The following is a 25032-nucleotide window of genomic DNA, read 5'->3' as shown; positions in this document are numbered from 1 at the left end:
GGTGGTGGAATGGAGGCGTCTGATCTCCTCCTCAGTGACCCTCAAATCAAGTAGGGACCTCTTTTCCTTTTCCAATCATCATTCGCCCCACAGAATTAAATCTCAAATTAATCAGAATTCTTCCCGCTGACCTCACCTTATTGTAATTGCAACTCACATACAGGAAAATCTTGTCACATTTCCACTCGTTAGAGGTTGTCATGACGTAGGGAATATTAAAGGCAAAGCTCTGCCTTGCTCACGGCGTTCACAGTAAGGCCCCTGCATGCGTCATCGTTGCCAGGGGTCATCACACTGTTTTGGACTAAACAGTCTATGGGAAAACATTTCCAGAGGGAAGTCTTGTAGGTCTACTTCTAGGTAGCGATTAATCCGCTACATCCATCTCCCTTTGACCTCCTGATTCTCATGTGCTCCACTGTGACAGAGTGGAAGTGTTGGTCCAAATAAAGTCCCTAGTCAATGTGACTCACACAGTGACGATAACAAAGTTTGGTTTTTAATTCAATCCGAGCCTTCTTGTGTTGGGGGGCTGGACAAAACATAGCCTCTGGGCCACTTTCCATTGTGTCCATCTGCCCTGGACACTTTCTGTATATCAATCAAAACTACAAAAAGAATAAATCCAACTGAATTAGAAGTACAATTATTTAATGAGGGAAGGACAGCAGATTTGCCATTGTCTGTTTAATGTTACACCAATTACTGGCCTGTCTGAAATAAGGGTGTTAGGAGAGAGCTGGCGCTTGCAGCAAACACAACACACACACACACACACACACACACACACACACACACACACACACACGCATGGCCCAGTACACGATCACTGCCATCAGATGTGCAACGCTTATAGCTGAAACAGTGCTTTGTACATCTGATAAGAAAATATATGCATACAGTACATGCACACCTCCATTGATATGCAAAAGCGATGAGATACAGGTGGTCATTTGTATGAGAATACATGTTTATTCCTGCACGGTTTTCACAATTAAGGATTTGTAGGTTCTTGCATTATTTATGGGCAACAGTCTTAGAATTTTAGGCTGGCAGGCAAGGAAATGCTACATTTGTGCATAATGGCATTTCAGAGAGTGGTCCTGACTTAGCAAGTACAGCACAAAGCCAAAAAGAGGGAGGTGATCCCTCTATGAGTGTCCCAAAATGGCACCATGTTCCCTACATGGTGCACTACTTTTGACCAGAGCCCTATTGGCCCTGGGCAGTAGTAGTGCACTATATGGGGTCAGCCAGCCTTGATGGGGTCCTACTAGCTGATAACCTTTATTCTAATGGCTAGAATGTGTGGTGTATGGCTACCGGAGACATAATAATTGCTGAATTGTTGCCAAACCCCCATGACTGTTCGTAAAGAATTGTTAACCCCCAATACTTCCAGATTCTGCTAGACGTGGCATGCATGATACATTTATATGATAGTAATCTAAAGTTAGAAATAATGTTTTAAGATATGCAAGGAAAAATGCTGTTATTGTCTTCCAGAAAATACTATTTGTAATGCTCCATTTCTCAATATACTTTATCATCTGATAGATATCCTCTATTAATCAGCCTAACCTTAAATTGTTCCAATGATTTTTCACAGACAAAGTTTATGACTCAAAACCTTTTAGAGCTAATTATGTCTTGTGATGTTGACAATTTAAGTTGACAGATATTTCATTCAAACATCTCCGACATTCCATGAAAATGTGCATCTGAAAAGCTATGAATTCGAAAAAAAGAAAACATTTTTTTATCTCGTCAACACTAGCATTTTCCGCCCTATTTTCTAAAAAAGGATTGGCTAACAATCTCTCCTCTGAAAGAGGAGCAGATCGATATGCTCACTTCTTTCTATTGCTCATTGACAGACCACCTAAGACAGTGACTGTGATCCTAATGTAATGCTTTTGGAGCTCTCCTCACACTAAGTGATTACTCACAGGGTCAACTGAGGAGGGAGACACACAGTGATAGGATCACTGAGAGAAGCAGTAGATTAATACAGAGGACAAAGCAATTTCACGTCACATCAGCACAAACCCCTTTTACTGGACAGGGGCCCTTCAGACCAGGAACCCTGGCTGACCCTACTGGTCAGAAGTCCCTTTTGAAGTGCCAGGCTTGACCAGTAGGGGCAGGATATGGACCCAATCAGCTTTCTATCTTGATCCTGGGCTACATCATCTATTCTATAACAAACCGGAAAAGTCCAAGCTGAAATACTTTTTGCTCCATTATACGAAAGGGAAATAAAATCCAGATCCACAAACTTTCTCTTGACCAAAGAAAGTGGCAAGCCTTTTCCTAAGAAAATTCAACAAAGGACCAAGATGTCATCTAAAACACCTTTCCTAACGGCATAGCAAACATGGACTCATAAAACGTTGGGGTAAGTGTAAAGTATATTGTATGATATTATTAGACATTGTCCCACACAATGACCTACAGTATATGACCCCTTCACCTTGACAGGCCTGCTCAATTTAATTGAGAAACACAACGAGGTGTGCAGCATTGTAGGATCCAAGTGACAGCCTACGTCCTACCACACCATCTTCAGAGATCGCTGCGCACATGGAGATGTTTCCCCCACGTTGTCCAGGCACTTGGACGGCAGCCAGTTGGCCGTTGAGGTTCCGCCCACGGCGTCGAGTTTTGGCCAGGTTGAAGCCCGCTTCATCAACAAAGTTATACTGTACTTGTGATGGTTCACAGAAGCATTAAGCAGCATCACCCTCTAAAAATATATTTTGGTTAGTTATTTTTACACTACAGTTCCAATATGATATTGTCAAGTAACATGTGCATCAAACATACCCTGCAGTTGTTTCACCTGGTCGTTGTTTCTCTCAAAAGGCACCAGGGAAATATGTTCATACTGTAAGAATACTGTAACATGCTTTGTGAATTTACATACATTTTAATATGTCCTTTACTGCAAATGTAATGGTAAAGCATATCGCATATCCTGCAGACTTACCGGTTGTCTTGGCGAAAAGTTCTCATGATCGAATTGAAAGTTGATAATTTCAGATTGGGGTGAACTAATCTGTCAGCCTTCTACATGGTAAGGCCTCTGTTTACCACATGGTCAACAACAATGTCCCGGACTTCATTAGACACAACAGTTCCCTGCCGTCTTCCTCCCTCTCTCTGATGTCCACCTCTTTGAAATTGTTATTAATATTGTTTTTCTACTTTTTCTCCCCAATTTCGTAATATCCAATTGGTAATTACAGTCTTGTCCCATCGCTGCAACTCCCGTACGGAGAGGCGGAGGTCGAGAGCCATGCATCCTCCGAAACACGACCCTGCCAAGCCACACTACTTCTTGACACAGTGCTCACTTAATCCAGAAACCAGCCGCACCAATGTGTCAGAGGAAACACTGTACAACTGGTGACCGAAGTCAGCGTGTATGCGCCCGGTCCACCACAAGGAGTCAGTAGAGCGAGATGGGACAAGGACATCCCGGTCCGGCCAAACCCTCCCCTAACCCAGACGGCGCTGGGCCATTTGGGTCTCCTGGTTGTGGCTGGCTGCGACACAGCCTGGGATCGAACCCGGATCTGTAGTGATGCCTCTAACACTTCGATACAGTGCTCTTTGACCTCTTTGATGGGGCTCATGCCCAGTTCTTTGACCTCTTTGATGCGGCCCATGCCCACCTCTCTGACGGGCCCCCTTGTATTGTAAGTATTGTGAACATTGCATTGTGAAAGGCAATTACTTCATATGAAAGGTATTTCTAGATGAAACATTGATTAGATTTGATTAAAAAGTTATTTTTTTGTGTGTGATTTTTTGTGTTGTACTAAGTCAATTGAAAATGTGCTTAAAGTTTTGAAAAAACTGCAGTTTTGATGATCTGTTTTGAGTTTTGTACTAAGAGTTGTGAAATTTTACCACATACTTGTGAAAATAGTACCAAAGCGATAAGAAAAACTGTAAACTGTGTGCATCCCAAATGGCACCCTCTTCCCTATATACTTAGTGTTCTAGTCAAAAGAAGTGTAGGGAATAGGGTGCCATTTTAGATGCACTAACTGTATGATGTTCATACCCCTGAAGCAACCAACACATTTGTTCAAAATAGGTAGGAGATCTGACTATTTATATCATACAAGTCCTTTATATCACTAAGACCAACAAGAATAAATCAATTTGACCACACCGAGTCACTTTGATTTTACCACAGCCGTGTTGACAGGAGTGTTTCCGCAACGTGCCCTCTCTCCATCCCTCTTTCCATCTCCCTCTCTGCATCCCCTCTCCATCTCTCCACCCCCCTTTCTCAATCCCCTCTCCCTCTTTCGATCCCCCTCTCTCCATCCACCTCTCTGCATCTCCTCTCCATCTCTCCACCCACCTTTCTCAATCCCCTCTCCCTTTCTCAATCCCCTCTCCCTCTCTCCACCCCCCCCTCTTCATCCTCTCTCTCATCCCCCTCTCTCCATCCCTCTCTCTCCATCCCCCTCTCTCCATCCCTCTCACCATCCCCCTTTCTCCATCCCCCTCTCTGCATCCCGATCTCTCCAATCCCCCTCTCTCCATCCCTCTCTCACCACCCCCTCTCTCAATCCCCTCACCCTCTCTCCATCCCTCTCTCACCAAACCCCTCTCTCAATCCCCTCTCCCTCTCTCCAAACCTCACTCTCTCATCCCCCTCTCTGCATCCCCTCTCCCCCTCTCCATCCCCCTCTCTCCATCCTCCTCTCTCCATCCCCTCTCTCAATCCCCCACTCTACATCCCCTCTCCCTCCCTCCATCCCTCTCACTCCATCCCTCTCTCTCCATCCCTCTCTCGCCATCCTCTCTCTCCATCCCCCTCTCAATCCCACTCTCTCCATCCCTCTCTCTCCATCCCCTCTTCCTTCTTGCTCCTTTCTCCAGGTTACAGCGGGTCAGAAACAATGTGTCAGTAAGAGTGCCAAACCTGACAGCCCATTTCCCAAAACTAAGCCTCCACTTATGTGACATCCATGTTTCAGCGAATGCGTCCCAGTCACAAGGTGTTACAATGCCACTGTTTGTGGCAGAAGACATTTTCTGTGACAGTTTGACCTTTTGCGAAGCTATCGACTCTCTCCTTCCTCTCGTTGCTCATCCAGAGGGGGAACTCTCAGACCATGCATTCAAATGCATCTTATTATTACTTATTCCTTACTATCATGTACACCTGCATCAATTCAAATAAATGTAATATTTATGTTGATGTAAAAAGACTACAAGAGAAATTGCATGAAGCTGTGGACTTCATGGAAACTCCCTACCATATTCTCATGTAATTTGTGTTATGAATACTGCAGATGCATCATGTGGCATGTCTATCCAATTAACATTGTTTCTGGTGATCACTCTCATGTCACAAGCCCTCCACTGACCCATAATGAATCATTGGAATTAGATCCATGAGAGTGTGATGGAGAAAGCAAGACGTGTGTATCAGATAGTGATGATCTTCATGCAGTATAGGTATAAAGTATGTTATGTCATTTTCATTAGCTGTGTTATGAAATGAAATGAAATGCTGTAATGATGAATTAAAGGGCCTCACACACTATGACCCTGTATCTGAGAATAGAACAGTATTTCAAGATGGATGAGAAACAATTGCTCTGAAGTGAACAACAATATATTTATTCTATGAAAATTACATATTAAAAGATCTACTGGTATTCCACATGCAAATGTTGTTAGGTGACTACAATTATTTATTTTACTTGTACAAAGTTACAAAAACTAAACAATTCATGATAAGCTAAATTAACTATTAACTTGTGATGCCAATACCTGAACCAAACTCTAAAATCCACATCACAGAATAGAACTATGAAAATACACTTCTGAATACAACTCAGTTGGAACAATTTAAAATGGAAGGTACTCATTGGCTGATCTCTCATATTGGGAATGACAGTGCTGCTGCTAGGTGTTTAATGGGAGGAGCCCTTTCCAGCTGCAGCATGTTGGGACTGTTATACAATAACATTGTGTCTGTGCATCCCAAATGGCATCCTATTCCCTACATAGTACACTAGTTTTGGTCAAAAGCAGTGCACTAAATAGGGAATCAGGTGCCATTTGGAACAGCCACCTGTATCACAGTCTCAGAGAAATGGTGCTGGCTGCACCACACTGAGACTGAAAGGGCACAGGGAAATTGCTCTTTTTAAAGCAGGCTAAGGACATGGAGTTTCTTTCGCTGCCTGGCTAGTCTGTCCCCTCTGATACCATCATCACGGCTCAACACGGATCTCCTCATGCCCTGGTTAACACCGGCCAGAGCTGACACATGTAGTGTAGCGGTGCGAGTGAACACAGCACAGGTACTAAATCACTGTGAGTCACTTGGTGGAAAAAAACCCATCCAGCTGAATGAAACGATCAGTGTCGGAGGTATGGAGAATAGAGGTGCCTTTACAAGACAGACACTACACATAAACAGTCTCTTCCTTTAGATTGTCTGGTATCAGTGCTGTATATAACCATTAATAATGGCTCTGGGCTGGCACCTTGCAGGTTGTACAGTATATGTGGAAGATTAGAGGTCACAGGGTTAAGGGGACCACAGAATTAGAATTACCGCCATAATAAAACATATTTCTATTTTATTGATGGGGACACCGGAAGTAGATATGAATGAAAAGTGAGAGATTTCATGGTGACACACATCTATGGTGGGAAATACGTTTTTTTTTTTTCAGGGCATTTTCACTCTCTAGTGACAACCGCAATAGTGGCAGCCTATGTGGTAAGGGAACTTTGGGGTTGACAGTCCGTTAGGCTGCGTGTTGCGTGACGCCAACTGTCTAAAGTGCTCTTCCTCACATCACTTGATGTAGGCTACCTAATCACATGCCTGACTGTCACTCACTGGCAGTAAAGGGCAGAGATGCTATTATTGATTGTTATTCATCCAAGTATGAAAACTAGGATGCAGTTATAGCTTAGGCCTATGATGTGCAGTGAATAAATCTAAACCCACAGGAGATAGGTTGTGATTTCAGCTGATAGTCGCCCTCCTTTTCCTATGAGTTGAACTTGATATTGAACATTACTATTTTGGTTACCCTAAACGATATTTTGAATAGTAGGACTAGGCCATCTTTCTCTTACAGTATGTTAACTCTACTGCCTGTTACAATAAATGGAAATTGTGCTTTCCTCATCATGACGTGAGTGGTAGAGCCTTGGGTAAACGTCATAGGTCTGACCCATGTCCTATATCTTTTCACATTCGGTACAGTAAGGGGCGCTCGTGTATCAGTTCAAATCCAGACTTCGACTCCCTCGAGTTGAACTCATAAGTAAACCCAAAAGCCGAAGGAAGAACGACAACATGGCAGGACGCGACAGGATTGTGCATTTGCTCAGGCAACTTGAAAAAGCAGCGTAAGTTGATTCCTAATCGCGAAAATGCACAAATACAAGATTGTTAAATGCACTAGAGGTAGTGGTTACTTAAGGTAGTTATCTTATTTAGCTAGGCCCCTACCTAACTTGTTATGTAGTAGCCAGATGGCAGTGCAAGCATCGACGTCAACCCAAATTATTTTCACTCGCGGGTTTGCGTCAAATGATTACACTGCTTATGAAAATGACGTTTTTTCCCCCATTTACAGGTGCAGATGCCCTGCCCATTCTCATACATTCCATCAAGGTAGTAGTTGGTTAAAATAACCTGTTTTATTATAACACACCGTTATTGTTAATTAAGTTAATTGTAACATGTATGTAACACCTAACACAGCTTCTTGTGCAAAAGCTCTGTTCTGCCTGTCATTCAAGTTTTCTATGCACCTAGTGATTTAGCGCCACCCGGGGCTGTTTTATTTATCTGTATCTAGGTTGCACTCATTACTTTCTTACGTGATGTAATAAACAGGAAACAGTGCCCATAATTGTGAACATTATAAAACAGTTTATCCGCGTCAAAATGCGCATCAGCCAATTAAAATCGTTGATTTATTTATACATGAAAGAACGCTACATTGTAGCTGGTCCCATCACCTGGCACACGTTAGCCCTATGCTAACCTCACCAGATGACAGTGATTATTTCCTGGAACAAAATTCCACATAGCCAATTATAAATTATGACGAAGATGGACGTGAACATGGTTGCAATTTTCCATAATTGCAACTATAACAAAGTCAAGGACTCATTATCATCCTACAGGTGGCAGTATTGCAGTAACAGTCAGTTATTATAAAATAAACTTATAGCGAGTCAGGGCTCGAAAACATGTTGCCGAGCATCCACAGTAGAGGAACGTTTGTCAATCTACAGTAGGCCTACACCTATCAATCAGTTGATCAACACATCCCACCGCACGAGGTAGACCTATTAATGTGGTTACGGGTTGTTGTTCATTGTCACATTTAAAAAATATGTTGTTGTATTTAACTAGTGAAGTCAGTTTACGGCCAACCTAGGCCAAACCCGGACAACGCTGCGCAACATGGTGATTTCTCCCATGAATTCAAAGGAAGCCCGAAGAGGACTAGCCACCCCTCATAGCCTGGTTCCTCTCTAGGTTTCTTCCTAGGTTTTGGCCTGTCTAGGGAGTTTTTCCTAGCCACCGTGCTTCTACACCTGCATTGCTTGCTGTTTGGGGTTTAAGGCTGGGTTTCTGTACAGCACTTTGATATATCAGCTGATGTAAGAAGGACTATATAAATCAATTTGTTTTGATTTGATTTTGAAAAAGACAACACAAACAGCTGGGTTGCTCCTTTCCCACTAAGAGCACCCGGGCCTCCTCTCCCAATCTGAGGCCCATCTCGGACCTAAGCATACCGCCTACGCCGACAATGGACTCAAACCCTACCACGCTCCCATTGACCCGCAATGAGTGGCCCTTGGCACTTATTTTTTTTATTTTACCCACAATTTCTCCCCAATATCGAGCTAGTCTCATCGCTGCAACTCCCCAACGGGCTCGGGAGGCAAAGGTCGAGTCATGCATCCTTGAAACATGACCCGCCAAACCGCGCTTCTTAACATCCGCCAGCTTACCCCGGCAGCCAGCCCCACCAATGTGTCAACTGACGACCGGTTTATCTATTAAAACCAGAGGTTTACGGAAAACCTATCCCTGACTCTGGTTCAGTTCTTGAATGGATTTTGGCTATCTTTTTTTTGGTTAGAAACACCTCAAGGAGGACAGTACACTCTCACTTTAAAAAAGAAATGCATGTGTACATGTGTACCACTAATTAGGGTCCATAGAAACATGGAACAAAAGTGTGTTTTTTACCCTGTCACAACATGTTTTAAAGTTGTTATGTTTGTGCTCTAGCTTCAGGACATGACTGTGGAAGAAAAACAGATTATGCATTTGAGGTAACTTGAACTATTTAACCATATTTTCACTCATCTGACTTTGACATGGCCACAGAAGCTTTTCAAAATAATTAAATAAGCCCTACTAATAAGCAGACATGACAGTTATTAATTAAAGTTAAACCAACCGTATACTCCAACTACTGTCATGAGGCTCAGCATAAAACCCCTTTTTAAAAAGCTTTAAAGTAGTCTTTAGGCTAAAGTACTGCAAAGAAAAAAAGTGGACTGACACTTTTCTAAGATATCTATTTCTCTATTTTATTAATGAAAAGTAGTCAACGGTATTCTTCCTTGGGATGTTGGCCAACGTTAACCATATTTTTAATGTTATTATTTGGTTTCAGATGGCGAGCTCAAACATTAGATATGGAGAGGGTGTCACACGGGAAATTGGTATGGTAAATAAGTCTCTGCTATTTGTTGATGCTATTCATGACAAGATATTAAACAACTCATGCTTCCATAATATAATCGTTCTTCCTAAATTGTAAGGGGTTGTGTTCACAAGTAAAAAGTTTCAATAATAGAAGAGACATGAACAGGCCTAAAAATTGAAATGCATATAATGCTTTGAACATGAATCATATAAGATTTTGTCTAAGGCGTGAATAACACTCTCCTATTTTGTGATTTTCTTTCAAATGGCAGGATCTTCAGAACATGGGAGCTCGTAACGTGTGTCTTATGACGGACAATAATCTGTCTCAGCTCTCTCCTGTCGAGGCCGTGTTGGAGTCTCTAGTTCAGAACGGGGTTAACTACAAAGTTTATGACAATGTTCGGGTGGAGCCAACAGACTCCAGGTAACCCTGTGCGTTCCAATTGTCATCCTAGCTATTCCCTATATAGTGCACTACTTTTGAACAGAGCAGGGTCCATAGGGCTCTGGTCACAAGTAAATGCACTACCGTATATAGGGAATAGAGTGCCATTTGGGATTCTTCTTTTCAATTACTTTGTATTTTTTTATTTTATTTGACTAGGCAAGTCAGTTAAGAACACATTCTTATTTACAATGACAGCCTACATACAGTACCTACACCTAAGGTATGTCATACATATTGACCGGAATTTCATCACTACATTTGATATTGATTCTAGTTTTTCCTCATTTGGAGTAAATGTATAGATGAGAAGCGTAATCAAAAAGTCAATCATGGGATGAATTATCAATAAAGTAATCACTTTCACTCTTTACTATACAGCTTCAAGGAGGCCATAGCTTTTGCGAAGAAAGAAACATTTGACATTTACGTTGCTGTGGGTGGAGGCTCAGTGATTGACACCTGTAAAGCTGCCAACCTGTATGCCTGCCATCCCGACGCGGATTTTCTAGACTTTGTCAATGCGCCTATAGGGAAGGCAAAGCCTATTACAGGTGTTCTCAAGCCCCTGATCGCAGGTACTATGACCCCCAGTCACGAATACACACTGAGGTTAATAGGTTTAGGAACTAACTGACCCTGGTACACTGAACAATTTAGAATCTGTTGTATGTACACTGTATATAAATGTGTGTTTACTTTGACTATTATAGATTAGAGAGATTTTTTTTGTGGGTGGTTGTGCACACCTGTTCCTGTTAGACTACACCTCAAATCCTCTCAGGGAGGAAATGAATATGTCATACACTTTTAGAACAATTGAATGGATGTGCAGATATGCAGTTTTCCTAATATAGGCTAAACTTGTACATGTTAGTCACATGGCAACTATTTTTCTCTTAAGTTCCCACAACAGCAGGAACTGGCAGTGAGACAACAGGTGTTGCGATCTTCGACTTCGAAAAGCTGAAAGCAAAAACTGGTAAAAAAAACCCACTTTGTCAGGGCAAAGCTATCTCTCTCCTTAGTTGCATTGCTGGCCTCACATTCAAATGATAATTAAATTCATACTGTATGTTGCAATGTTTCATTCAATGACTCAGTATGACTTGCTTGTCTTCTGGTTCATCTATTCAGGCATCGCCAGCCGAGCCATTAAGCCGACTCTTGGAATAGTGGATCCTCTCCACACTCTGCATATGCCCGAGAGGGTGGCTGCCAACAGTGGTTTTGATGTGCTATGGTATGTAAATATACTGTATTCAGTGCATTCGTAAAGTATTCAGTCCCCTTCCCCTTTTCAACATTTTGTTACTTTAAAGCCTTATTCAAAAATGGTTTTTTAAATGTCTCATCAATCTACACACAATTCGCCTTAATGATAAAGCGAAAACAGAGTTTTAGAAAAAACTGAAATATCTTATTTAGATAAGTATTCAGACCCTTTGCTATGAGACTCGAAATTGTGTTCCGGTGCATCCTATTACCATTGATCATCCTTGAGATGTTTCTACGACTTGATTGGAATCCACCTGTGGTAAATTAATTTGATTGGACATGATTTGGACATGAAAGGCACACACCTGTCTATATAAGGTCCCACAGTTGACATTGCATGTCAGAGCAAAAACCAAGCCATGAGGTCAAAGGAATTGTCCTTGGGCTCCAACACAGGATTGTGTTGAGGCACAGATGATCTGGGGAAGGGTGCCAAAAGATTTCTGCAGCATTGAAGGTCCCCAAGAACACAATGGCCTCCATTTTGAAATGGAAGTTTGGAACCACCAAGACTCTTCCTAGAGCTGGCCGCCTAGCCAAACTGAGCAATCGGGGAGAAGGGCCGATGGTCACTGACAGCTCCAGAGTTCCTCTGTGGAGATAGGAGAACGTTCCAGAAGGACAACCATCTCTGCAGCACTCCACCAATCAGGCCTTTATGGTAGAGTGGCCAGACGGCAGCCACTCCTCAATAAAAGGCACATGACAGCCCGCTTGGAGTTTGCCAAAAGGCACCTAAAGGACTCTCAGACCATGAGAAACAATATTCTCAGGTCTTATGAAACCAAAGATTGAACTCTTTGGCCTGAATGCCAAGCGTCACATCTGGAGGAAACCTGGCACCATCCCTACGGGGAAGCATGGTGGTGGCAGCATCATGCTGTGGGGATGTTTTTCAGTGGCAGTTACTGGGAGACTAGTCATGATCGAGGGAAAGATGAACAGAGCAAAGTACAGAGAGATTGTTGATGAATACTTGCTCCAGAGTACTCAGGACCTCACTGGGGCGAAGGTTGACCTTCCAACAGGACAACAGCCCTAAGCACACAGCCAAGACAATGCAGGAGTGGCTTCAGGACAAGTCTCTGAATGTCCTTGAGTGGCCTAGCCAGAGCCCGGACTTGTGGCCTAGCCAGAGCCCGAACCCGATCTAACACCTCTGGAGAGACCTGAAAATAGCTGTGCAGTGACGCTCCCCATCCAACCTGACAGAGCTTGAGAGGATCTGCAGAGAAGAATGGGACTAACCTCCCAAATAAATAAAATAAAATGTTATTGGTCACATTCACATTTTAGCATCCTAGCCAAGAAGACTCAAGGCTGTAATCGCTGCCAAAGGTGCTTCAACAAAGTACTGAGTAAAGGGTCTGAATACTTATGTAAATGTGATATTTCCATTTTTAATCTAAAAAAGTTTTTGCTTTGTCATTATGAGGTATTGTGTGTAGATTGATGAGTAAAAAAAGAACAATTTAATCCATTTTAGAATAAGGCCTTTATATTCTGGTTAGAGCCCGTTTGTGCTGTTCTGTGAAGGGAGTAGTACACAGCGTTGTACCAGATCTTCAGTTTCTTGTCAATTTCTCGCATGGAATAGCCTTCATTTCTCAGAACAAGAATAGACTGACGAGTTTCAGAAGAAAGTTCTTTGTTTCTGCCCATTTTGAGCCTGTAATCGAACCCACAAATGAAGATGCACCAGATACTCAACTAGTCTAAAGAAGGCCAGTTTTATTGCTTCTTTAATCAGGACAACAGTTTTCAGCTGTGCTAACATAATTTCAAAAGGGTGTTCTAATCATCAATTAGCCTTTTAAAATTATAGACTTGGATTAGCTAACACAACTTGCCATTGGAACACAGGAGTGATGGCTGCTGATAAATGGCCTCTGTACGCCTATGTAGATATTCCATTAAAAATCAGTTGTTTCCAGCTACAATAGTCATTTACAACATTAACAATGTCTATACTGTATTTCTGATCAATTTGCTGTTATTTTAATGGACAAAAAATGTGCTTTTCTTTCAAAACAAGGACATTTTTAAGTGACCCCAAACTTTTGAACAGTAGTGTATATTGATCACATTCAATCAGTCAGTCTGTGTAACATATTATTATGTTTTTAAGGCTACATTCACATCTTTTATCAACCTTATAAGCCAAATAACTCATTCATCAACATGCTTCTCTCTACCGACATGCTGCAGAGGCCTTTGACCTTTCCCCCACTCTGTGCTCTTATAACGTCAAGGTGGTGCCAGATAGAAGTGACTGATTAGAAAAATAGGAGTTGGATTAAGTTCTTTTCTTCATCTGTTCTCTTTGTGTGTCCTTATGCAGCCATGCCCTGGAGTCCTACACAGCTCTTCCCTACAACATGCGCAGCCCCTGCCCTCCCAACCCCATCAACCGGCCGGCCTACCAGGGCAGTAACCCCATTAGTGATGTCTGGTCCAGACATGCTCTGAATGTAGTGGCCAAGTACATGAAACGGTAAATGCCTTCCTGATGAGGCTTCCATTAGTTATTCCACAGTTTTATCCCCTAAAAATCACTACTGTCTATTGTGAATATTATTATCAGTGGTTTCTTATTATTAGTGCTGATGTAGGCGACATCATTAACTGTTCACTTTCTCCCTCTAAGGGCGGTGAACGATGCTGAGGATGTAAAGGCCAGATCCAGCATGCATCTTGCCAGTGTGTTTGCCGGGATCGGGTTTGGAAATGCTGGGGTCCACTTATGGTAAAGTAAACATATGGCTCATTACGCCTTCATAATGATTGAAACTGCACGCATCACCTTCCTTATATGAATAGTTACAGTGTGTCCTGTGAACGATGATTAATGTGACTGATGAGATCCTTTTTGTTCATTTTCTAGCCACGGTATGTCTTATCCTATTGCTGGAAATGTCAAGACTTACATGGCTAAGGGCTACAATGTGGATCACCCTGTAGTGGTAAAGCGATTCTGGTCCTTTTCTTCATTTTAGAACCAATAAAGCAATCTTATTATTGAAAAATGTCTGTTAAATTTGACCTTTTATATAATTGAAAATTCAATATATTTAGTTATAGTTAGTTATATATCTCTATAACCACAGTTTTGACACTGATATAATGTATTTTCATTGGTATTCTGTTCCATGTTTGATATATACATTGAGTATATAAACTATTGAGAACACCTGCTCTTTCCATTGCATAGACTGACCAGGTGAAAGCTATGATCCCTTACTGATGTCACTTGTTAAATCCACTTCAATCAGTGTAGATGGAGGGGAGGAGACAGGTTAAAGAAGGATTTTTAAGCCTTGAGACAATTGAGACAATGGATTGTGAATGAGCCAGACAAAATATTTAAGTGCCTTTTGAATGGGGTATGGTAGGTAGTAGGTGCCAGGCGCCAGGCGCACCGGTTTGTATCAAGGGTGCAACTCAATATTAGGAAGGTGTTCTTAATGTTTGGTATACTCAGTGTATATTTTCAGGTAACTGCCAAAATAAAGGAAACACCAACAGTAAGTGTCTCAATAGGGCGTTAGGCCGCCTTCGCATAGATTCTACAAGTGTCTGGAACTCTATTGGAGGGATGCGAGACCATTTTTCCATGAGAAATTCCATAATTCTTTATCTTAAAAAAAATAAATGTTTACCTCTTTTTTTTCTCCCCAAAGTATATCCAATTGGTAGTCTTGTCTCATCGCTGCAACTACCGTACGGACTCGGGAGAGGCGAAGGTCAAGAGCCGTGCGTCATCCAAAACACAACTCAACCAAGCCACACTGCTTCTTGACACAATGCCCTCTTAACCCAGAAGCCAGCCGCACCAATGTGACGGAGGAAACACCATACACCTGGTGACCGTGTCAGCGTGCACTGCGCCCGGCCCACCACAGGAGTCGCGAGATGGGACAAGGACATCCCTGCCGGCCAAACCCTCCCCTAATCCAGACGATGCTGGGCCAATTGTGTGCCGCCCCATTGGTCTCCCGGTCACGACCGGCTGCGACAGAGCCTGGACTCGAACCCAGAATCTCTAGTGGCACAGCTAGCATTAGACCACTGCGTCATTCGGGAGGCCCATAACTTGGTATCTTGTTGATGGTGGTGAAAAAACGCTGTCTCAGGTGCCTCTCCAGAATCTCCCATAAGTGTTCAATTGGGTTGCGATCTGGTGACTGAGACACACAATCTTTAAAGCCCCTATACTCCTTTGAGTCTCCTCTTTCAAAGTCACTGAGATGTCTTCTTCTAGCCATAGTAGCCAAAATACTGGGCAACTGGGCATTTATATGCCTGACTCTAAGCATGATGGTATGTTCATTGTTTAATTAACTCAGGAACCACACCTGTGTGGAAGCACCTGCTTTCAATATATTCTGAACAGAAATGTTTACGCAACATGTAAAGTGTTGGTCCCATGAAACATGAGCTGAAATCAAAGATCCCAGAAATCTTCCATATGCACAAAAAGCTTATTTCTCTCAAATGTTGTGAGCAAATTTGTTTACATTCCTGTTAGTGAGCTTTTCTCCTTCGCCAAGATAATCTATCCACCTGACAGGTGTGGCTTATCAAGAAACTGATTAAACAGCATTATCATTACACAGGTGCACCTTGTGCTGGGGGCAATAAAAGGTCACTCTAAAATGTGCCGTTTTGTCACGCAACACAATGCAACAGATGTCTCAAGTTTTGAGGGAGAGCGCAATTGGCATGCGAACTGCAGGAATGTCCACTAGAGTTGTTGCCAGATAATTAAATGTTAATTTCTCTACCATAAGCCACCTCCAATAGCATTTGAGAGAATTTGGAAGTACGTCCAACCGGCCTCACAATCGCAGACCACGTGTAGCCAGTCCAGGACCTCCACATCTGGCTTCTTAACCTGCGGGATCGTCTGATACCAGCCACCCAGCAGCGCCCCTACCCAGTCATGTGAAATCCATAGATTAGAATTTCACTGATTTAATTTGACTGATTTCCTTATATGATCTGTAACTCAGTAAAATCTTTGAAATTGTTGTTTATATTTTTGTTCATTATACTTAGTATCCCTCATTTACTGAAGTGTTTCCTTTATTTTGGCAGCTAACTGTATATAACAAATATATTGTTTCAGAAATATGTATCTCCATTCACAGTTTAACTATCAAGCATTAATAGTTCCCATGTGTTGCTCTTCTGTCCCATAGCCTCATGGTCTGTCTGTGGTTCTGACCTCTCCTGCTGTCTTTGCCTTCACTGCCAGTATGTGTCCAGAGCGCCACCTGGAGGCAGCAGAGATACTTGGTAACAGCAACTCTTCTCTACAACACCCCCAACAGTGTTGTCATTAAATACTAACACAAATATATTCTCAATTGTAATTTCCTTTTACCATGGCTTAGTCTCAAATGGTAATCTATACCATAAACAGTGCTCTGGACAGTGCACTGTAGGTGCATTAAGAGGTGCATGCGTGGCACTATTGTTTCCTCGCTGATTTTGTGACGTCAAGCTCACACCCCTCCATGTCTCTCCTCAGGGGCTGACGTGAGCAACACCAAGAGGGAGGACGCTGGGCTGCTCCTGGCCGACACCCTGAGACAGTTCCTCTATGACCTGAAGGTAGAGGACGGTCTGAGTGCTGTCGGCTACACCAAGGATGACATACCTGACCTAGTGAGAGGAACAATACCTCAGGTAACTACACATTAGAAATGTTTCACATTAAATGTGCAAGACATGTTCTTTCACGCCCTGTTTAAGACTATTGAGCCCAGATGTTGGTAATAAACCCACAAGCAAGGAGAGTTTAGTGTGCTAGTGCTACTTTCCTTTTTCGTTACATGTACTATGTCTCTTTTTCTGACTGGTATTTCCTGTGTCTGCCCCTGATTGTGTCACTATGTTCTCTTGCAGGAAAGGGTGACCAAGCTGTCTCCTAGGGAACACACAGAGGAAGATTTGACTAATTTGTTTGAGGCCTCCCTGAAGCTGTACTAAGACTGGCTCTCTTATGCGTCATCACCCACTCTCATACTGTACCTGTGTGAGATGATGAGAGCCCAAAGGACTCTGTGCTATTCCCTATACAGCACACTACTTTTAACCAGGACCCATATGGCTCTGGTTAAACATTGGGCACTATATAGGGAATAGGGTGCCATTTGAGACATAGCCTCCCACCGGTTTGCCATCCCATCCTCCTTTTATTGATAGATACAATTAAATGATAAGGTTCCTTATTTGATTATACAGTATATTACCCCGATTTCAAATGTTGGTTTTGATTTGTATTTACTACAATATAGTATACCGTTGCTGTCATGTTCCCCTCCTCATTAATTTGAGAATAGACTACTGGTCTGGAGTGGACTACATTGTTATGACAGTGTTGCGTCATTCTTAGAAGTGTACTATTTAAAAAAAAATCTTGTTTCCAGATTACTCAGGGTAACTGTTATGTAAAGTGTGCCCTAATGCTAAGAAAGTCTGATCTGGCTGCTTTCAAGTAGGTTAACCCAGGAGAGCACACTAGGAGAGCTTTTAAGGTCCATTGAGAGAAAGAGAGCCAAGTTAAGGTATCAATATGATACAGAATATCATTGCATCCCAAATGGCAAATGGCATTTGGCATCCTATTCACTTTTGGTCAAAACTGGTGCACTATATAGGGAATAGGGTGCAATGATATCTATCCTTATTAATGATAGATTCTGTATACTGACATGGAAATAGAGTTACGCTAAATCCTCGCTATCGTTAGGTCTTGATGTAAAGCAGGACATAACTCCTTTCTCGGGAGTTTTCCCGAGCCACCGTGCTTCTACACCTGCATTGCTTGCTGTTTGGGGTTTTAAGCTGGGTTTCTGTACAGCACTTCGAGATATCACCTGATGTATGAAGGGCTATATAAATACATTTGATTTGATAACTGGATGTCAAAATAAATGCATTTTAGGATCCATAATCATTTATATTCAAAACGTACATGACTCTGATCCCTTAAAATCATTAAATCATTTTAGTTTCAGTTTTCTTTGCTTGTCTTGGCAATGTTTCTACTTTTTTCACTCCTGTTCATATATGCATATGTCACATTTTATTTTTTCTGAATAAGAAAATAAGAATTTCAATAAATTAAGTATTGCGATTTAATTAATGCTCATTTAAATGTGTGAACACTTTTTTTGTGTGTGGGCTACAAATTAATGAGTAGACAGAAAAAAATTCTGCAGTACATTATACTTGTTTTTTACATGGCAATGATTTAAAATGTTAATGGTGGATCAGTCTTACTTTTTGTTGAGCTCAGTTTTGTTTCGCGTCATCGTATTCGTTTCGCGTCATCGTATTCGTTTGACTCAAAATGACAGATGGCAGATGAAAATAGATTCAAAGGTGTCAGCGAGTTCGAAGAAACACTTTATGCGACTTGCGTGTGTGTGATGGATAGAAAGGGTGTGTGTGTGACATGCGTGTGAGGTGTGTATGTGTGATGGAGAGAAAGGGTATGTGTTACTGTGTTTCTGTGCGGTGGGATTAGTGACACTGGTGTTATTTAAAGCGGCGTGCAATAGTGTGGAGCTGCCAGACAGTGTCTCAGACACAGCAGGAGAGGATGCAGAAGATCTACGTGCAGAGTGATGGGCACTTTGAGGTATTCACCACTGTCTTCTCCCCACAAGGTGAGTACCACCTGCAATCCTCTCTGTTTCTCAGTGTATGAGTGCTGATTTAGGATCAGTTTTGCCTTGAATCACAATGAATAAGAATGCATGAAGAGGAAGTAACTTATCCTAGAGTACTCTGATACTCTTGATCCATTATGGCCCCAGTTCTATTATGGGCTAGTCTCGTGTTGTCATACTGTCCTGGTCTTTATTGAGGTTGTTATTGTGCATAGAGGATTCATTTATTTGCTTTTTCAGGGTATTTTCATTGACTGGTTTTCAGTAGCCTATCATAGTTTTGCTGTCATCTTGCCTAACAGCTCTTTATGACTTCATATCTACCCTTTTTTATCAGCTTGTAGAGCAAGAACAAGATACAGGCCTAGGGAAGCAGTGAAGGTATGTTAATGATTTCTCATTATTGATAGAGCTACATGTATAGTAAGTCGCAACCAGAACATCAAATTTATAGCAAGCACAGATGTGAACGATCCAGTGTCAGGGTGACGTTCTGCAGAGGATCAAGATGTGTTGTCATTTAGACTAGAGGAATGGAGCAACAACATGAATGGATGATAAGATGAACACAGTGAAAACAATATACGGTATACAGTAGAGCTAGAAGATCTACTTAGAATTGATTTAGCAAGATTAGTCCGATGTGATTGGTGGACTTCCTCAGCAGAAAGTGACATAAGGGAATGACTTGAGGGAAGCAGTGTAGTCTACTCCTCTAGGCAGGCCTTGACCCCCTCTCCTTTTTCCACATCACAGCTAAGGACCTTCTATATATAGCTCTCTCTATTGGTTATTTAAAGGAGATCAACTCCAGAGAGCCTTGGACTGTTGACAGACATGAGGAACAGGAGACATAGATAGACTCTTATCCCTCTCTTTCAGTAACAAATTATTATCAAACTTCTGTGCTCATAAACTGTACAGTAACTACTGTTTTTATTTAGAGCAACAAATACACTGTCCACGGTATTGTCTCTCTCCTGGCAAAAGTTACATGTCACTGATGTCAGTGTAAGGATATACAGTACTTGTAATTTAAGACAAGATAATCCTCTTATCTGGTCTTCTGTGGGGACATTTTGAATGAAAGCGCAGTGGCTGGGTTTGGCCTCTGTAACCTGTTGGTTCATCAAGATAGACAATTAATGAATTAAGTATATTAATTAAATCTCAAGAATAGGATTTGTAGCATGATGTAATATTCTGAGTGCAATGAGTTGTAACTTCAGTTGTCTCAGGTAAAGGGAGAGAGCATCCTCAACTCTTATCTTGCATTAACAAATTAAAGTGTTTTTTGAAGTTGGAACCAAAAATAGGTCAACTATTCCTTGAGTAGTACTTTGTCTCTTACTGAGTTACAGTGGCATCTTACTACTTCTCCTTCAGGTAGTAGCAGCAGTCAACTATAGGCCTCAATGGCCAGATGAACTTCAACTCTGTCAGGGTGACATCATCCAAGTTCTCTTCAGAGATGAGCCCTCGTGGTGGTTCGGGCGTCTACAGAACGGGGCAGAGGGGTACTTTCCAACCGCATGTGTGACCAGACTGAACCAGGTAAGGTTTTTCCCCTGACTGCTGAAAAGCAAGATTAAAAAAAGGAATGTAGAATGTTTTTTATATTTTTGTTTTGTGAACAACCTTTCATTAAGGTTTGATGCTCATCCAGATATTGGACTAAAAAGAGATTAATAATGTTTTGACAGTGTAGAACTTACCGTGTAGATACAGTTGAAGTCGGAAGTTTACATACACCTTAGCCTTAAATTCAGTTTTCCACAATTCCTGACATTAAAAATTCATTGTCTTAGGTCGGTTAGGATCACTACTTTATTTTAAGAATTTGAAATGTCAGAATAATAGTAGAGTGATTTATTTCAGCTTTTATTTTTTTCATCACATTCCCAGTGGGTCAGAACTTTACATACACTCAATTAGTATTTGGTAGCATTGCCTTCAAATGGTTTAACTTGGGTCAAACGTGTAGGGTAGACTTCCACAAGCTTCCCACAATAAATTGGGTGAATTTTGGTCCATTCCTCCTGACAGAGCTAGTGTAACTGAGTCAGGTTTGTAGGCCACCTTGCTCACACACGCTTTTTCAGTTCTGCCCACAAATTTTCTATAGGATTGAGGTCAGGCTTTGTGATGGCCACTCCAATACCTTGACTTTGTTGTCCTTAAGCCATTTTGCCACAACTTCGAAAGTATGCTTGGGGTCATTGTCCATTTGGAAGACCCATTTGCGCCCAAGCATTGACTTCCTGACTGATGTCTTGAGATGTTGCTTCAATATATCCACATACAGTGCCTTGCGAAAGTTTTCGGCCCCCTTGAACTTTGCGACCTTTTGCCACATTTCAGGCTTCAAACATAAAGATATAAAACTGTATTTTTTTGTGAAGAATCAACAACAAGTGGGACACAATCATGAAGTGGAACAACATTTATTGGATATTTCAAACTTTTTTAACAAATCAAAAACTGAAAAATTGGGCGTGCAAAATTATTCAGCCCCTTTACTTTCAGTGCAGCAAACTCTCCAGAAGTTCAGTGAGGATCTCTGAATGATCCAATGTTGACCTAAATGACTAATGATGATAAATACAATCCACCTGTGTGTAATCAAGTCTCCGTATAAATGCACATGCACTGTGATAGTCTCAGAGGTCCGTTAAAAGCGCAGAGAGCATCATGAAGAACAAGGAACATACCAGGCAGGTCCGAGATACTGTTGTGAAGAAGTTTAAAGCCGGATTTGGATACAAAAAGATTTCCCAAGCTTTAAACATCTCAAGGAGCACTGTGCAAGCGATAATATTGAAATAATCAGACCACTGCAAATCTACCAAGACCTGGCCGTCCCTCTAAACTTTCAGCTCATACAAGGAGAAGACTGATCAGAGATGCAGCCAAGAGGCCCATGATCACTCTGGATGAACTGCAGAGATCTACAGCTGAGGTGGGAGACTCTGTCCATAGGACAACAATCAGTCGTATATTGCACAAATCTGGCCTTTATGGAAGAGTGGCAGAAGAAAGCCATTTCTTAAAGATATCCATAAAAAGTGTTGTTTAAAGTTTGCCACAAGCCACCTGGGAGACACACCAAACATGTGGAAGAAGGTGCTCTGGTCAGATGAAACCAAAATTTAACTTTTTGGCAACAATGCAAAACGTTATGTTTGGTGTAAAAGCAACACAGCTCATCACCCTGAACACACCATCCCCACTGTCAAACATGGTGGTGGCAGCATCATGGTTTTGGCCTGCTTTTCTTCAGCAGGGACAGGGAAGATGGTTAAAATTGATGGGAAGATGGATGGAGCCAAATACAGGACCATTCTGGAAGAAAACCTGATGGAGTCTGCAAAAGACCTGAGACTGGGACGGAGATTTGTCTTCCAACAAGACAATGATCCAAAACATAAAGCAAAATCTACAATGGAATGGTTCAAAAATAAACATATCCAGGTGTTAGAATGGCCAAGTCAAAGTCCAGACCTGAATCCAATCGAGAATCTGTGGAAAGAACTGAAAACTGCAGTTCACAAATGCTCTCCATCCAACCTCACTGAGCTCGAGCTGTTTTGCAAGGAGGAATGTGAAAAAATTTCAGTCTCTCGATGTGCAAAACTGATAGAGACATACCCCAAGCGACTTACAGCTGTAATCGCAGCAAAATGTGGCGCTACAAAGTATTAACTTAAGGGGGCTGAATAATTTTGCACGCCCAATTTTTCAGTTTTTGATTTGTTAAAAAGTTTGAAATATCCAATAAATGTCGTTCCACTTCATGATTGTGTCCCACTTCTTGTTGATTCTTCACAAAAAAATACAGTTTTATATCTTTATGTTTGAAGCCTGAAATGTGGCAAAAGGTCGCAAAGTTCAAGGGGGCCGAATACTTTCGCAAGGCACTGTAATTTTCCTCTCTCATGATGCCATCTATTTTGTGTAGTGCACCAGTCCCTCCTGCAGCAAAGCACCCCCACAACATGATGCTGCCCCCCTGTGCTTCACGGTTGGGATGGTGTTCTTCAGCTTGCAGGCCAGAGGACATTTCTCCAAAAAGTACAATCTTTGTCCCCATGTGCAGTTGCAAACCGTAGTCTGGCTTTTTTTTATGGTGGTTTTGGAGCAGTGGCTTCTTCCTTGCTGAGCGGCCTTTCAGGTTATGTCAATATAGGACTTGTTTTACTGTGGATATAGATACATTTGTACCTGTTTCCTCCAGCATCTTCACAGGGTCCTTTGCTGTTGTTCTGTGATTGATTTGCACTTTTCACACCAAAGTAGGTTAATCTCTAGGAGACAGAACGCGTCTCCTTCCTGAGCGGTATGACAGCTGCTTGGTCCCATGGTGTTTATACTTGCGTACTATTGTTTGTACAGATGAATGTGGTACCTTCAGGCGTTTGGAAATTGCTCCCGAGGATGAACCAGACTTGTGGAGGTCAAGCAAAGAGGCACTGAGTTTGATAGTAGGCCTTGAAATACATCCACAGGTACACCTACAATTGACTCAAATGATATAAATTAGAAGCTTCTAAAGCCATGACGTCATTTTCTGGAATTTTCCAAGCTGTTTAAAGGCACAGTCAACTTGGTGTATGTAAACTTCTGACCCACTGGAATTGATACAGTGAATTATAAGTGAAACAATCTGTCTGTAAACAATTGTTAGAAAAATAGCTTGTCACGCACACAGAAAGTAGATGTCCTAACCAACTTGCCAAAGCTATAGTTTGTTAACAAGACACTTGTGGAGTGGTTGAAAAACGAGTTTTAATGACTCCAACCTAAGTGTATGTAAACTTCCGACTTCAACAGTATATAACATAGCTTCCTGGCAATTAACACTACAGAAATAAACCGTCCCAACTAGTTGTTGGACAAAAGCTTGATGATGTAATCATGGACGTTGACCAGGTCTAATTTTGGCATGTCTAAGTGAGTTCGGTATGGGTTTACAGAGTGATGATCATGAGCCAGTGAATGCCAATCCAAGCTCGTTACAGAGTTCATCCAAGGATGCAGCTCCTGATGCCCCCTGTGGCTGCACAAGGTGAGAACATCTGTGATCCTATCTCACCTCCTCCCCACCCAACAAACCAGAGAGGATTGACTTTAGTTGATTGTAGTTGTCCTCAGTATAGTCAAAAAACTACCACCGTATGCAGTTTTCCCATCCAATAGGACTTCTATAAATTGGGTCAATGAGAATCAACAAGAAACCCTCTGTGTTTGTTTCCCTCTTTATGTATGCAGCGGTCGTAGTACTCCAAAGGTCCCCAGGCATGAGAAAGAGAGTCTCTTCCGGGCCCTGGGACACGAGGCCTCCTCAAAGTCAGGCTCGGCCCACAGCTCCCCCAGCCTGTTGCACCGTGTGCTGTCCAAGGGCCACCGGAGGAAGATTGACGCCCAGGGACTGGGAGATGTAAATTGCTCCATCAATGTAGCATTTGAACCTGACTGATTGTTTATCTCTAAGAATTGTATCATGTATGTGCAGCCCTTTATTCTGTGTTAGTTTCCATGGCTGTTAGGTTCATCAAAACACAAACTTCACAAAACTGGAGCTATTATAGCTGTCATATTTTGGGGTAATAGTGAAATATCAATCATAAGGGTGTGACATGTTACACTACTTGTTCTGGAGTATGTTTATCCTCTATTTACCATGGAGATTAATGGAGTACAGCAAAGTACATGTTCTGTCAGTCTTCTTCTCTACTGTTAATAGCCAACTGTGATCCCTTATTTGTTAGCTGTTTTTACCCCATTGTTATTTGCACTGCTGCTTCACTTTAATTTGTACATATTGCATATATTATATTTGAACAAAATACATTGTAATGTTACATCATTGTTTGCCTTCTTCATAGTAT

General features: G+C 41.8%; 2 protein-coding genes across 3 annotated transcripts; both read left to right on the top strand.

Moving 5' to 3' along the window:
- The first annotated feature begins 7258 nt into the window (after positions 1-7258).
- Positions 7259-18621, top strand: adhfe1 (alcohol dehydrogenase iron containing 1). Its single transcript, XM_024435545.2, has 14 exons — positions 7259-7404; positions 7635-7672; positions 9314-9357; positions 9705-9758; positions 10009-10163; positions 10566-10762; positions 11089-11166; positions 11322-11427; positions 13804-13956; positions 14110-14208; positions 14347-14425; positions 16664-16760; positions 16996-17153; positions 17373-18621. Exons 1-14 carry the CDS (start codon positions 7352-7354, stop codon positions 17454-17456), a joined length of 1395 nt encoding a protein of 464 aa, XP_024291313.1. The 5' UTR covers positions 7259-7351; the 3' UTR covers positions 17457-18621.
- A 237-nt stretch (positions 18622-18858) lies between these two features.
- si:dkey-97a13.12 (CD2-associated protein) lies at positions 18859-25010 on the top strand. Of its 2 annotated transcripts, XM_024435543.2 has the most exons (5): positions 18859-19141; positions 19482-19525; positions 20531-20698; positions 24118-24209; positions 24413-25010. In XM_024435543.2, the coding sequence occupies exons 1-5, from the start codon at positions 19075-19077 to the stop codon at positions 24618-24620; spliced, it is 579 nt and encodes a 192-aa protein (XP_024291311.1). In that variant the 5' UTR covers positions 18859-19074; the 3' UTR covers positions 24621-25010. The 2 variants fall into 2 exon arrangements, with proteins under 2 accessions (XP_024291311.1, XP_024291312.1); XM_024435544.2 differs by lacking the exon at positions 19482-19525 and having other exon boundaries at positions 18861-19141.
- Positions 25011-25032: the final 22 nt, after the last annotated feature.

The sequence above is a fragment of the Oncorhynchus tshawytscha genome, linkage group LG10 (genome assembly GCF_018296145.1).
Source record: "Oncorhynchus tshawytscha isolate Ot180627B linkage group LG10, Otsh_v2.0, whole genome shotgun sequence".
In the NCBI taxonomy this organism is placed as follows: Eukaryota; Metazoa; Chordata; class Actinopteri; order Salmoniformes; family Salmonidae; genus Oncorhynchus; species Oncorhynchus tshawytscha.
The sequence above is the reverse complement of the archived record's forward strand: the minus strand, read 5'-3'. Positions and strand labels throughout refer to the sequence as shown.

Bases quoted from the DNA above. Each gene is read 5' to 3' on its own strand.
- si:dkey-97a13.12 (XM_024435543.2), top strand. From the start codon at position 19,075: ATGCAGAAGATCTACGTGCAGAGTGATGGGCACTTTGAGGTATTCACC. The intron at 20,699-24,117 runs GTAAGGTTTTTC...ATGGGTTTACAG, and splicing joins GTGTGACCAGACTGAACCAG to AGTGATGATCATGAGCCAGT. The intron at 24,210-24,412 runs GTGAGAACATCT...TTATGTATGCAG, and splicing joins GCCCCCTGTGGCTGCACAAG to CGGTCGTAGTACTCCAAAGG.
- adhfe1 (XM_024435545.2), top strand. From the start codon at position 7,352: ATGGCAGGACGCGACAGGATTGTGCATTTGCTCAGGCAACTTGAAAAA. The intron at 10,164-10,565 runs GTAACCCTGTGC...TTTACTATACAG, and splicing joins GTGGAGCCAACAGACTCCAG to CTTCAAGGAGGCCATAGCTT. The intron at 13,957-14,109 runs GTAAATGCCTTC...TCTCCCTCTAAG, and splicing joins GTGGCCAAGTACATGAAACG to GGCGGTGAACGATGCTGAGG.